Source organism: Pseudorca crassidens, chromosome 12, assembly GCF_039906515.1.
Source record: "Pseudorca crassidens isolate mPseCra1 chromosome 12, mPseCra1.hap1, whole genome shotgun sequence".
Lineage (NCBI taxonomy): Eukaryota > Metazoa > Chordata > Mammalia > Artiodactyla > Delphinidae > Pseudorca > Pseudorca crassidens.
In genome coordinates, this window is record NC_090307.1 from 13,858,987 (window position 1) to 13,873,980 (window position 14,994).

The 14,994-nt window shown below is 35.6% G+C and overlaps 1 protein-coding gene across 7 annotated transcripts in view; it reads left to right on the plus strand.

Moving 5' to 3' along the window:
* The window catches only part of PIGN (phosphatidylinositol glycan anchor biosynthesis class N), a 111,612-nt gene that overhangs the window by 50,889 nt on the left and 45,729 nt on the right, over window positions 1-14,994 (plus strand). For 6 of the 7 annotated variants that reach the window (XM_067698906.1, XM_067698907.1, XM_067698905.1 and 3 more), the window contains 6 exons: window positions 3,504-3,643; window positions 5,859-5,958; window positions 6,063-6,155; window positions 7,262-7,353; window positions 9,942-10,050; window positions 12,355-12,463. In XM_067698906.1, the coding sequence (XP_067555007.1) occupies window positions 3,504-3,643; window positions 5,859-5,958; window positions 6,063-6,155; window positions 7,262-7,353; window positions 9,942-10,050; window positions 12,355-12,463 (643 nt within the window). The remainder of the gene's footprint in view (window positions 1-3,503; window positions 3,644-5,858; window positions 5,959-6,062; window positions 6,156-7,261; window positions 7,354-9,941; window positions 10,051-12,354; window positions 12,464-14,994) is intronic. The other variant, XM_067698908.1, reaches the window with a different exon arrangement.

The following is a 14,994-nucleotide window of genomic DNA, read 5'->3' on the forward strand; positions in this document are numbered from 1 at the left end:
GTCAGAATATAGGGAGAGGATAAGAATTAAAGCAAATTGAATAATATAAATAGAGGCAGAGTTGGGAAGATGTATTTTTATTCTGGGATAATAAGTAATATTTATTAAACTGCACTATTCCAGGACTGTCCTGGGTGTTGTACATGTGTTATTCAGTTAAGCTTAATACTATCCTAAATTTAATGGTATGATTCTCATAATATGGATGGGGGAATTTAGGCTCAGAGAGATAAATGTTTTCCTCCAGGACACACTGGTGTCCTTGAACTCTAATACTTAAATTCATGCTCTTTCTATACCATGCTGCCTTCAAAATAAATAGTTCAGTTTGGGGGGAGTTTGGGAGGTTTGTTCAAGGGCCTAATAAGAGATAATACTGATAATATAGATTAGGTGGAAGTAATCAAAGGCCTCAAATGGTAGACTATAGCGTTTAGACTTTATTTAGTGAAGAGCTGATCTATCACTTAGCATTAAACCAGAGAAATAGACCAGTAAGATCTCTGTATTAAGAAATTTAGTGTAAGAAATTGACTCATGTGACTGTGGGGCTAGTTAGGCAGGTCCTAAGTTCAGAGGTCAGGCCATCAGGAAGGGCAGACTGGAACTTGCAGGCAGGAGCGGAAACTTCACTCCACAGGTACAGTTTCTTCTTCGGGGAACCCTCTGTTCTGCTCTTAGAGCCTTTTGTGAATCAGGTTCACCATGCTTGTTCAGGATAATCGCCCTTAAAGTCAACTGATTATGGACTTTAATCACATCTACAAGATATTTGCACAGCCAACACCTAGATTAATGTGTGATTGAATAACTAACTAGGATCTGTAGCCTAGCCAAGTTGACACATAAAACTGACCTTTACAGTTGAGGTTATTAAAAGTATTTTGAACCCTTTAGTTCTGTTTGCAAAAACATTCTGATTCTTCTTCAGTGAGAGTTTATAATCTAGTGAAGTGACAGCATCTGGAGGAAGAATAAGTTGCCAGAAGTCTACAGCATTAACCAAAGGGAGGCTTGGAGAGCAATTGGGGGTGAGATGATTGCAGCTCTGCACTCATTAGAACATGATGCTTGCAGTTGGGGTGTAGGGAGCCTTCACTGAGGTAGTTGTTGCCAAAGTCAAATCTTAAACGGTGAGTCGGATAGCACAATAGAAAAAAGGAAAAAGGTGCAGGGAGAGCAGCATGTGCCAGATGAGGAGTGAGGCAGCATGACTTCTTGGAAGGGCTGCAAGTCACTGATACGGCTAGACTATAGATGGCCCAGGGGGAGTGAGAGGTGAGCTCGCAGCAAATGCTAACCCTCCACGGCCAGATGAGGAAACAGAGCTTGAGACAAGCTAAATGGTTTAGTCAAATTGACAGCAAATAGAACAGCAGTGCTGGAATTAAATTTAGGTCTGACTCCAAAGTTTCTGTCACTTCTCCATGATAGTGTCCCCCAGATTTTACAGGTTTATCACTCTTACAGACAACTCTGCAGTGAACATTCTCTTTAAAGTAATTTGCCATAGCTCCTCCTAATTGAACTCTGCATTTAACTTCTATCTACTCTTCTCCTTTGCTTTTGCTAGTTCAGATGTCTTTTGCTTTAGAACTGAATATCCTTATTTTGCCACATGCTTCCCTTATTCTCTCACTACTTAGGGAAATCACAAAATGTTAACCCCTTAAACCAAGTCCCAGGATTCAGTCTCCACCTGTATGGTTTAAACTCCTCATAGGCCAGCACCTAGTACAGAGCATGGCGTAGACTGTGCGACTTAATCATTGCTAGTTGGATGGAGGAGTCATGACAATGCACACAGCATGGCTCATTATCATCAGGTATTTTTTGGAGGGTCTGGGGAGGCAGGGAGTTAATGATGATGAGGTGGAAAATGTTCCCCATTCCTGTTATTTAAAATCCTTTCAATTTTTACTTTAGCTGAACTGAATTCTTTTTGATTTGGTTTCCTACAAGTAGATGTTTATTTGTAATGTCGATTACTTTATGTGTCAAAGGATTGGATAATTATATGGTATTGTACTGACTCTAGAAAATCCCTCGAGTGTCTTTTTTAGGTACTCTTTAAACTTATTTTCTTATTATTTTACTATCCTCAGAGTGATGTGAAACCAGTCCCAATTCCTAAAGTGAATACCTGCCTCAGGCACCTTGAGCTTTAGAGACTCTACCTGTCCATATCTGGTTGAGACTTGCTCCTTCTTCTTCCACCCCCTTGCTATGGGACCTCCATTTCCAGTGCTAGTCACTGAGAGGTTTCTGTAGTGACTTTTGGGACTAATGCAGAGAGGTAGAGGAGGAGCGAAGAAAAATAAAGGTGATAATGGTAGCCATTATTTATTAAGCAGTAGTAATATTCTGGGCATTTTGTTAAGCTCTTTTCATAATCTCATTTAAGCATTACTAGCCTTGATAAATAGATATGGAATTATTCTTTGCATTTTATAGATGGGGTAAAATTAAGTCTCAGAATCTGTTTTGTACTTTGCTCATGGTCATACAGTGAGCAAGTGACAGAGCGAGGATTTGAATTCTGATCTGTGTAGCGCCAAACTCTTAATCACAATGCTGTGTCTCACCTTCCTTTTTACAACTCTGCCCTAGTTTATTCTTGCTTCTTTACTTCCTTTCTGGTGACATTTTAGGCCAGAGGGAGGAATTATAAGGGGGGAAAAAACTCTTGCTTTTCCTCCCTAACCTCCCCTACTCCAGAAGGTAATTCTTAATTCTCACCTTATTTAGTTTGGTTAGCAAAACAAGGGGGAAACAGAGAGAGAGAAAACAATGCACGGAGGCAAGAGAGTACCATGTGACCCCTCCAGTCCTTTTTTTTTCTCCAGTGTGCTCTTAGCATCACAGCTTTCCATAAGTGTGTTCTTGTTCCAATCATTGGCATTTCTGTCCCTGACCCTCACATCATTACTCCTGGCCCAGAGCACCCACGGCCTGTGGAGGCCGTCACTGGTGATTTACATGGAGGAGCTCCTTTCTTGTTCGGCAGGTGTTTGGGAGAGAAGATATGACTGAATGAACCTACTGTGGTTGGGTGATGGAGAGAGAAGCGTGGGCAGCATGTCAAGTTGAAGTTTGAATAGATAGAATCATTGTTCCAAATGAAGATTAGGTCCCACAGTTTATTGTAGATTAAATGGGCTTTTGTGGGCTTGTCAGTGAACTTAATCAACATTTATAAAATTGTTACTAAGGAGAAATATGTTCAGAGTTCTGAAGAAGTTACTTGCAAACAAACTTTAGGAGCATAGTCATTTTAAATTGAGAATTACCTAATTGCAACAATTCCAGGCTATCCAGCTTTTTCTTCTATAATGTGCTTCTCCAATGACAGATTTTTTTTAAATGCAGCTCTTAGATTAATCATCTAGTTGTAGAATCACTGAAAGAAAGTAATGTATTTTCTTCACTTTATAAAATCTCTTTTAAAAACCTATCAAGTAGCATGGATTTGGAGTGTTTTCAATGTTTTGTTTAACTTTCAGAAACCAAGCCATCTCCTGTCATGTAGTTTTATAGCTATTGGCGTTTTACTAGCACTTTTCCTGCTGATTCAAGCCTGTCCCTGGACTTACTACATATATTGCCTGTTGCCGCTGCCAGTATGGTATGCAGTTCTGAGAGAGTAAGTAACACATCTTGTGGTCTTGTTTTTCACTTCACTGACAGTTAAATCTGTATTTAAATGCATTAGATTTCTGTAGCATAAGTCATGAAAGATAATTATAATACCCTCAAATCTCCAAGCCCTTTCATTTCATTCATAACAGCATAAACGTTGCATATAAACAGGCTTTTTTTTTTTCTTAGCCGCACCTTGAGGCCTGCAGAATCTTAGTTCTCCAACCCAGGATTGAACCCGGGCCCTCGGCAGTGAAAGTGCAGAGTCCTAACCACTGTACCTCCAGGGAATTCCCTAAACATCCTTTTTACTTTTCCCTTTTGACTTCATCTTGATTGCCCTGAGGTAGCACTGGCCTCATTCCCTTCTTTGTGTTATCTTTTATAAGAAAAATCTGGAGTAAAAATTAAGTAATTAATATGGATTGTACTATGTCAGGAGTGACTTACGTTTTGAATTTGTCTCATCATCCCAGTTTCCAGTGTATCTTCATGTTTCACAAAGCAATTTGCATGCTTTTGTTCCATACATTTTTGCCCCTCCTTTCCCAGCTATCATGTAAACCTAGATGAATGAAAGTTCGCAGTTAAATCCAATCTAGTAATGTATACCTACAGGGGTTAGGGGAGATTATTCTTGTATGCTGTGGTTCTACCTTTAAGTGCTTGCTCACAAGGTGGACTTGAAATGGATTCTTATCATTGTAGGAAACAGCAGAGGTAGAGCTCTCATGGAAGTTATAAACACTTTAAAAGAAAATCACTAAAATGTTGGGCTGGTTCATGTTCACAGGCAGCGAGGGTCATGATACAGATCGTGTTGATTTCTATTTTTGCACCAGTAATCTAAATTTAAACTTAGTCTTGGGCATCCTTTGAGCAAAGCAGATGCCGAAAGCAGACCAGGGAATGACAGCCCAGAATAAGGGTGTTGTCAGGGCTGGCGAGCATGTTGCAATGACACAATGTGTTTTCTTTTCTAATTTTTGTTACCTCCAGCTTTGACCACCTCTTCTTAATATGAAAAATAAAAATTAATATTAAAATATTTTAAATGTTAACATTTTTTAAAACAAGGCAAAAAGACACTGACAAAAGAACAGACTGTTACTTCTCCATTTGAAAGGAATAGGGTTGCTGGATGTACATATTTAAATTGGATTTATTGCTAATGTCATTTGCTCTGGCTTAAAAATTTTTAGAATGAAAGGTGTTATCCAAAATTCCCTCCTGAATTATTAAATTTTCTATTTATGAAGAATACATATACATTAAAATTTTAAGGACAGAGTGATTTTGAAAATATGTTGTGTTCTATCTTTATCTTTTTGATAGATTATAAAGAAAATAAAACATAAAAATTCACTTTTCTTCTAGAAATAATCTAAATGATTTTACAAAATCATCACTGTTGGGAACAAAAGAAACATTCTCCTTTAGACTGGTGTTAGCTCTTCTTTCCTAACATGGCACCTTAATCGTTTTGATGACATTATGTAACCATTGTTTTCAATCAGAAAAAGGTTATAAACCAAGTGATACTGACTTTTTATAATTGCCTACTTAATAATGCACTACCAATGCTAAAACAATTTTTCCAGTGATGAAATGTAAAAAGGACTCAAGTATGTAATACATTTTTAATGGTTATGAATTCACATTTAATTACAATTAGTGTACAATTAGTGACATCTTAAATTGAGTTTGGAAAAGGTTATTTCACCCAGTGAAAAAGTGCAATTAAGATTTTCTTTACCTAGACTAGGAAAACGACCTTTATTTTATTAAGACAGTTGAGATTTCAATATAAAATTAACTTTAGTGAATTTTAAAAATGTTCTTTATGTTTATTCATTTGGGTTTATTGTATTTTATTTCTGATGTTGTATCTGTAATTGTATGTGCCCATGTTTAAACATCCAATAAGGCTCATTTATTGTCATTAATTTTTATAAAAAAGCCAAGCAAATTAATGTGATCATTATCAACTTAATTCAGAAGTTACATTTTTCCTAGAATACTAGGTATCAAAAAAAGATTTAGGTAAGTAAAGCCATTGAAACAAATGTTGGAGGTTATCTTAGTTTTTGAAAAATCTATGAATTGAAAATTCCCTGATTTCTATGCACAAAATTTTTATTTTTAACTATATGAGAACTAATTTTTTATATTCAATATAGGTTATAAATAATCTTTTTATAAATAATCTTGTTAAACAGATTTCCAGTTATTCAAGGCTTGGTCACATTACTGTTGACCTTCCCTCCAAGTCATTTTGTTGGATACCTGTTACTCTTTATCCTGGGAGTTGAAGTATTAGTAAGTAATTTACCACGTTACCACATTTTCAGGTCTCTTTCATACACATGTAACTCCTTTGAAATGACCTCATTTTCCCTTTCTTCTTTGGATTGCATTACTAGGTTCTCAGTTTTTTCTACCGCTATATGCTTACAGCTGGACTCATTGCATTTGCAGGTTGGCCATTTATCACTCCACTGTGGACTCGAGCAAAGGTATAAGTACTCACTTTGAAATTAGGCAGATTCATAGCGGCTTTGTTTTGATATGCGTTTAACTCAGGGAATTATTCATTTTTTTAAGAACAGGGTAGAATGTGACCTTACATAAAGATCCTGACCCTTTTGACAGGAGGACTGAAGTTGACTTTAAGGTTTCAGTGATTCATGCAGACTTTCATATCAAAGTGAACTGGTCTTGTGGTGATTGAAATACTCAAGAAGCAGAGCTGATTTGTCCTTCTCTGAAGCACTTCCTAGATTCCTTTAGGCTCAAATATCTAAATGCCACAGAGGAACTGCCCAGAGCAGTGCAGTGGCATGAGAGGCCACACTCTGGACTCAAGTCAGAGGAGTCACCTCCCTCCTGGTCTGGAGCCACCTCAGTTTTTCTCTGGAGAAGTATTTATTCATGATAGATTATTTTAAAGTATAATTACTCCTGATTTTCTGCCTTTAACTAGGTAGGTAATTACAGTGTGCTTCTACAAAGAATACTCTCATGTTTTCATTTTGATACTTTTTGGTGGAGGTAGCAGGAAGATAGAAATATCTTCTTTCTACTCTATGAGAACCTACAAAATTTTCCAGTTAATGGGACTATTGACAATTTTTTGTCTTAATCTAATTACAGAAGTATTTTTACTTATTTCCCTCCTGGGCACAATCATTTGATTATGATTGCAGGCCAGCTTTCTTAAAGATGTCATCAATATATGGTAGAACATAAATTGAATGAAGTGCTTGCTTTGAAACAGCAGACCTGAGTCTAAATCCTGGCTGCTTCATTTACTAGTAATAGATCTGGTGCTACTTACACTTTGACATCTCTGAGCTCAGTTTCCTCATCTGAAATACTGTGAATAATACAGCCTACCTATTGAGGTTATTGTGAGAATTAAATGAGATAATGCCTATATCATACCTAATATAGTGCCTACTGTATAACAGATCCTTCACAAATAGTAACTATATTACTTTTTAAAGTAAACAGATGTAAAGCTTTGAATTTTCCTTTTAGTTTCACAGCCATGTAGTCTGTGAAACACTGAAGACAGTTTTTGTACCATAATGTCTAAAGATAACTTTTTTCTTTATTTTAGAGCACCTCGCTGAGTTGGATTTTCTTCTGTTTGCTCCTGGCAGTGTTCCCACTTATGCCTGTTGTAGGACGAAAGCCAAATATCTTTCTAGTGTATGCACCATATTTTAACTTATTTTCTTTTTAATGCAATTGTTTTTCTCAATCAACACTATGAAATATGAACCAAGTCTTGGCCATGAGTTTAAAATCATGTGAACAAACTAGAAGTTAAAATACTAAATACTATCAAACCATTAGTCATAATTTTGGCTCAGGCTCTGAGAGGCATTAAAACTCCCTGAAGATGCTTCTGGACCTTTGTAAAAAATGAAATTGTGCCAGTGATAACTTAAAATGCCAAGAATTTTTTAAAGGTCTAGAAGCCTTTGTATGTTTTATATATTGGGAGATCAGTAAACGGTTTCACATGAAAAAATGTTCTGTTGCCAAAATTAAAAGGTCTAAAAGCCACCGATGATTGATGCAATCTCTCTTTTCCTTTGATCATGTCCACATTTTAAATGTCTGAGAAAAATGAAATTCTCTTCTATTCTGAATGTAAAGATCTCCATGGGAGGAAACTCTCTGTACCTTGACAGCTTTCTCATGTTTAATCACTTAAGCTGTTAGAAAATTCTATATACCTTACCTGAATTCTCCATGCTGCTGTTATATTTATTTCTCCTCAGTATATCCCAAGCAAATCTTTAAAATAATTGGTTACATTTGTTTTTAACTTTAAAGTTATTATCATGTAATCTGATGGCTGTGTGTGTGTGTGTGTGTGTGTGTGTGTGTGTGTGTGTGCAGGCGCTTGGCAAATTAAATGATCACTATTTCATTTAACATTTCCTTTCTTATTTTCTAATCATGTAATCATCTTTGTTACTTTCTTTTGAACTTTGTGTAACCAACTTTTTAGCGTTCTAACCCCATCTTTAATAGATGAGGGTATATCTTTTGAAGGAAAATTAACTCAATATTTTTTTAAAGTATGTGTTCATTTTAAAGTACCTATAAATTATATACATTTTATCTCATTTCTGTGAGAATAACAATATGGACTAGATCAGAAATTATTCCAGGAAGTCAATTTATTAGCAGAGCTCAAAAAATTGTATTGAATTCTAAGACTGTTTTATCTAAGCCATACTTTATTAGTTCTAAGTGAAAACATTTTGCAGCTGTCATAAACTGTAAACAGCATGTGCAAAGATGAAGTCAAACATTTTATTTTTTGCTTCCCACTACTCTGTGAGCTCTTCTCTTGTCTCTATAAAGCCGCTTTCCCTCCTTTCATTGGCCTCTACCCATCTGTCCTGCTCAAGCACTATTGACATATTTGAACAGGACTTATGCTAAAAGGAAAAGAAATTATATAAATGGTCTTCATAGAAAATTTTCACTTTACCTATTCCAGTAAAGATTAATTCAGGAAGTAAACTTGTTAAACCATGAGGAATCTAATTTGTATTTTTAAAAATTATGTTGTTTCCCCTCTTAATTTAAATTCCTCAGTGCTTCAAGTTTCCCAGTAGCTATATTTGCAACTTCTTCATTTTGCCTCCTGGTTTATGGAGAAATTGCTACTCTCCATTTGATCTCTCACCTCATCTCTCTTCTTTAGAAAATTACAAAGATAGATATGTGAAATATTTAAGGATAAATTAAAAGAAAGAGCAAAAATTTATATAACATAGCTATAATATTCTGAGGTAAAAACATATTTGCCAATTAATTGAAATACCAAATTATTTTTTTAAGAGGGTATGGGGGAGAAAAACAAAGAATCTTAATCATACACGGTTGTTTTTCATAAGATTTAATTAACTTTTCCCTCATGATTCTTAAAGAGAATATTAGAAGAATCAAAACAAAAGCAAAAACAAGCATTTTCCTGGGAGTTCCTGCTTCACGTTCTCTATAACCCTGCCTTTTGCTCCTTCTTATTTCTCTTAAACCAACTCCTTTTCACATAGTTCTATTATATTACTGGGTTCCAGATTCTATCCTCAATATAATTTCAGTCGTCCTGTGTTACTTGGATTTTTAGGAGGTGAGAAATAGAACTCAATAGTAATAGTACAGTATTTCCTTGATGTTAGTCTCCTTCGATTTCAGGAACCATACTGTATCTGGTGTTCTTGAAAAAGTGGAATTTGTTGTTTCATTACTGTACCAATGCCTCACCCACATGCTACTTTTGTGGCCCCTCTTCCATCCTTCCCTTAGCCAGAAACAGCTGTGAAAAGCACCAACGTCAGTGATAGAGAGGAACAATTTGTGGATTATAAATGTAGATTTTCCTTTGTGTATGAGTAGGTGCTCATAGTCAGAAAACGTGTGGTGTAGATACTGATATATTTGTATAGCTATCTTTTATATTGTTTTCTGTAAATTTGTCCAAGTCAAGCTGAGAATTATGGTATGCGTAAATGTTAAAAAAATCAAATTATGGAAATAAGATGAAGATACTTAAAAAATTGTGTGAAAAGTTACAAATAACACCATCCCCACAGGATCTTTATTCTAAGATTTTTATTCTTCTTACACCTGTGTATTCATTTTGTTACTTCATCTTGATTAAGCAAATGATTGAGAGGTTCTATATTAAAGTAAAATATCTAATATTTTCATGTGATATATATTCTATAAATGTCTTAAGAAAATTTGAAATTGTGAATTGTGTTTTAAAACAGAGTGGGTGCAGGCTTGCTGGTTCTTCTGCTATCCCTGTTTGTTGTAACATCTGTCTTAAAAAGAAAAGATAGTCTTGTAAGTGAAGAGCTGGTGTTACATCTATTACAGGTCAGTTACAGATTTTCAACACTATGTTATACAAATGATACACTAAAATGTATCTTACAGTTGTATTTAATTATATTGTTCTTAAGATGCCATCCTGTTTTTTTTAACCTCAATACCAGCTGAGAAGAGTTTTCTGTTTAAGATATTATATGGAAATATGTTCTCTAAAAGGTATGAAATAGCAAAAAGGTCAACAGAGGCCCCCCCCCCCCAAAAACGCCTAGATAGCAGAGATTAAGGAGATATAAGAAGTATTGTCCAAAGAGTTGAACTGAAAAAGACTTCCTCTGGTCTGAGATTCTGTGGTGTCCTAGTTTGGGTCAGGAAAAAAGTAAGCTCTTTGAAGTGAAAGCAGCCGCTTAGTATGTTTACAAGAAAATTAGTTTAAGACTTCAGATGACATACTAGGAGAAAATAAACATCACCTTGGTTGGTGGTTTTGGAGTGGTGAAAAGAACTTTGAACTTGACATTTCAAAATTGAGTCAATTCCCAGTTATGCTTTGTACTAGATGTGTGATTTTCAGTAATAGAACTTGTCTGTTTGTTTTTAATCTGTAAAGATAATATCCAGTAGGGTTGTAAGAGATTATATGATGTCATATTCTGTAAAATGATAGCTTTTTTGTAGATAAGAGTGGAAACCACTTTTTTTTCCCTTTTCAACAATAAACAATAAACCACATCTAGAACACTGAGAAAAAAACTTATTTAAGTCTCCTCAAAAAATTTACTCAGAACAAAGCTGGGATAATAGTATTTCCAAGAACACTCAAAAATTAAAATATACAACACTTAAAAGATGTTAACTCGTTCTCGGAGAACAACAGAGAACATATAAAAAGAGAAGTATTTTTGTCAAAGATCCTATCAAGCTATTGAAGCGCATCTTTTTTTTTTTTTTTTTTTTTTTTTTTTTTTTTTTTGCGGTACGCGGGCCTCTCACTGTTGTGGCCTCTCCCGTTGCGGAGCACAGGTTCCGGACGCGCAGACTCAGCGGCCATGGCTCACGGGCCCAGCCACTCTGCGGCATGTGGGATCTTCCCGGACCGGGGCACGAACCCGTGTCCCCTGCATCGGCAGGTGGACTCTCAACCACTGTGCCACAAGGGAAGCCCTACTGAAGTGTATCTTTTCATTTTAAATGGTATACCAACTGATTTTACACTAAACCATAGTAGCTTTGAAAAAATTCACCTGTAATACTGAATACTTTGACGAAGTGTTTCTGAACCTTATCTGTAGGAGCAAAGAATACCATGTTAAAATTCTTATGGACTTTGTGAGAAATACCCCTAAGTATAAAGTAATTCCTTCTTACCTTAACCTATTAATTTGCATTCATTCCTCTATTGTGTACCATATATATATTTTTATGATTCTAAGATTTGTCTTCTCACATTTTAATGTATCTAAAATGAGAATGTGTCTTACATTTGAAAGGATCCTAGAATTGTGTCATAGATTTATTGACAGCAATTCTTCCTTCTTCATTCACTGAAAATATGAGTAAATTAAATGTATCTCTAGGATTTGGTGATCAGGTTGCTAATCTGATCTTTAAGAGAGTTTACTTTGTTCATAGCCATAATTTAGCTTATTTCTTAAACTGGCTATTAATCCGCTAATTCAGGGGTTGGCAGACATTTTTCTGACATGCTAAATTGTACATGTTTTAGGCTTGTGGGGCATATGGAGTCTGTTGTCACTTTTCAGCTTACCATTGTAGGGCAAAGGGAGCTGTAGACAACATGTGAATGAATGAGAGTGACCATGTTCCAATAAAATAATATTTCTAAAAGCAATAGTTTACCAACTCTACACTAGTTTGTCTATATTCCCTAAAGAATATTGTACTCCTTGTATTCCCAGTACCAGTGAAAACTCAGGCCACAGATATGTATTGAATGAATAAATAGATATGACTGTTAGTGAGGGCCAGAGGTGGAAGACACTCAGCCATATATGCCAAGCTATATACATTTCACTCTCTGCACTTCCATGATTTAAGAAAACTTCAAGATTAATAACAAATATTTCTAAGTAAAAACAGTGTGATAATGTATGCCAAAATATTCCTGAAAGTGTAAAACACCTCATTCATGCTTGTGAAGGAGGGCTTTTGCTTAGTACAAGAATTCTGACTGTTGGTCTTAGCCACAAGAAGGTGAGCTGGTCCAATTTCAATAACATTTTGGCCAGATTCCAGTTGTTCAAGCACTTTTCTAAGTATTCTTTCTAATATATAAATTAGTCACTCACCACCTTCTCTTTTATTTACGTCCTCTGTGTTTGTTGTTTTCAGATGCTAAGCACGGTGCTTTCCATTTGTGTTGTGTATGGCACTCATAATAGTCTACTCAAGAAACAAGGACTGCCTCTTATTAATCAGGTTGTTAGCTGGATAATATTAGGTAAGAGGTCAATCAAATCAAATGAGATAACTTTCCATCAAGTTACATCTTAAAATTATCCACTTACATCTGTATCATTGCTGTTGAAACAAATAATTTTGTTATGGGAAAATAATAACAAGCTATTATTTCTGTCTCTTGTTGGAAGTTGACAAAGAAAATTAGAACTTTTGTGAGCATTCATGTGTTATTAAGAATTACTTGATAGAATATTTATGACTTGATAATGAAGCTGTATATTTATTCGCACCTGATAGAAAGTGCTTCCAGAAGAGAAGAGGGTTTTGTGAAGAGATTCCTTTGCTGAAATTTCATGTCAATTCATAAATTCTCAGTTCTTACACAGGCACTAGGAAGCAATTCAATTTTATCTGTATTTCCCTTGCTGAAAATAACATTGATTAGTCACCTCCCAACACATTACACATTTTATAAAGCTGATTATACATTTTTTTTTTTTTTTTGGTATGCGGGCCTCTCACTGTTGTGGCCTCTCCCGTTGCGGAGCACAGGCTCCGGACGCACAGTCTCAGCGGCCATGGCTCACGGGCCCAGCCGCTCCACAGCATGTGAGATCTTCCCGGACCGGGGCACGAACCCGCGTCCCCTGAATCGGCAGGCGGACTCTCAACCACTGCGCCACCAGGGAAGCCCCTGATTATACATTTTAAAACGTATTCCTCTATAGTTCTTTTAAGAATGTGCGTGTGGAGCAAACATGTCATTTAAGGACTTAGTCTTTTCCTTCCAACTGGAAAACAGGAGCAAACTTTAAGTCCATGTTTTTCATTAAAAAAAGGAAAAAGTGGGCTTCCCTGGTGGCGCAGTGGTTGAGAATCTGCCTGCCAATGCAGGGGACACGGGTTCGAGCCCTGGTCTGGGAAGATCCCACATGCCACGGAGCAACTAGGCCTGTGAGCCACAACTACTGAGCCTGTGCGTCTGGAGCTTGTGCTCCACAACAAGAGAGGCCACGACAGTGAGAGGCCTGCGCACTGCGATGAAGAGTGGCCGCCGCTTGCCACAACTAGAGAAAGCCCTTGCACAGAAACGAAGACCCAACACAGCCAAAATTAAATAGATAAATTAATTAATTAATTAATTTAAAAGAAAAAAGAAGTAAAGCGAACCAAGTAAAATTCACTTAAAAAAAGTTTGTAATGCCTATGAATGATATGATGTGCAATTTAACATTTATTTATTTATAAATGATTTTTGTTCATTATTAAAAAAAGATCTTTGGATGGAACTTTATCTTAAAAAGACGATTAAGGGATAGGAGTATTTGTCCTTGGATTGCTCTTAAAATCCAAGCAGAGGCTTAAAACTACAACAGGAAACAGACATGTATCTCCTAAAGTTTTGATTTGCTCATTTTCTAAACACCTTGGTCATTGTATAAGTGGAAGTTACTCTTGGACAATAACTGTTCTTGTATATATAACTTTATTTTCACTGTGTAAACTTCATTTCATTATGGGCATTATGTAGGCCTTCCCTTTTAAATTATCTTGGTTACTAAAGTTACTATTTACATTCATTCTGCATGACAATAGCAGCGACTGCTCTTTCATTTAAAAAATAAATATGTTTAGTTTGTACTATGTTCTGGCACTATTCTGTTCTCTGAGAATAATAAATATGGAACAAGTCCCTGCCCTCCTGGAGCTTATATTCTGCAGGGCTGGGTGGTGGGGCTAGTAATCTAGCAGGGTATCTATATGTAATTGTCTCTCATATGACATGTTAGTTCTCAAATCCACAGAAAAATCAAAAATTATGAATGGCAACGATGACATTAAAGGGAAGTCTTTTTATTTTCCTGCATAACTCCAAAAATATGTGGTGTATATAACACACACCAGCATATAAACAATATATCACCTAGGGATAAACCACATGACAGAGAAGCAAAGAAAACAGAATTTGTGTTCATATTATTATATCTCATTTTTAAACATCTAAAACGTCTAAAAAGGTGAAAAAAAGAGAAATTTCCCAGAATTACAGAAAGTCATCCTCTACTTCATGTTCTTGTCCATCTGTGATTATGAGTATGTATGTATAAAATTTTTTAAACATCATATTCAATATTTTTATCTATTCTACCATCCTTATATTAATTTTTCAGTTGACTTAATAATATCCTTTATGGTATTTTCCCTTTGTTTGTCTTTTATGACATTGACATTTTTGAAGAATATAGCCAATTAACTCTGGGAAAACTTACATTTTACCCATGAGTTATGCTGAGACATGCTAACCAAGAACAAGGGATGTTCTTTCACTTGTTCAAGTCTACCTCTGTGCCTTTAAAAGCAGTCTTCATAGTTTTCTTCATATAGGCTGGGAATATTTCTTGTTAAATATATTCCTAAGTATTTTATCTTTTTTGTTGCTATTATAAATGAGCTTTTCTCATTCATTGTATCTTCTAATTTTTTTTTGAGTATAAGATGCTATTGATTTTTGCATGTTAATTTTATATCCTACTTCTTTACTGAATTTTCCTTTCTTGAGTTAGGTTTATC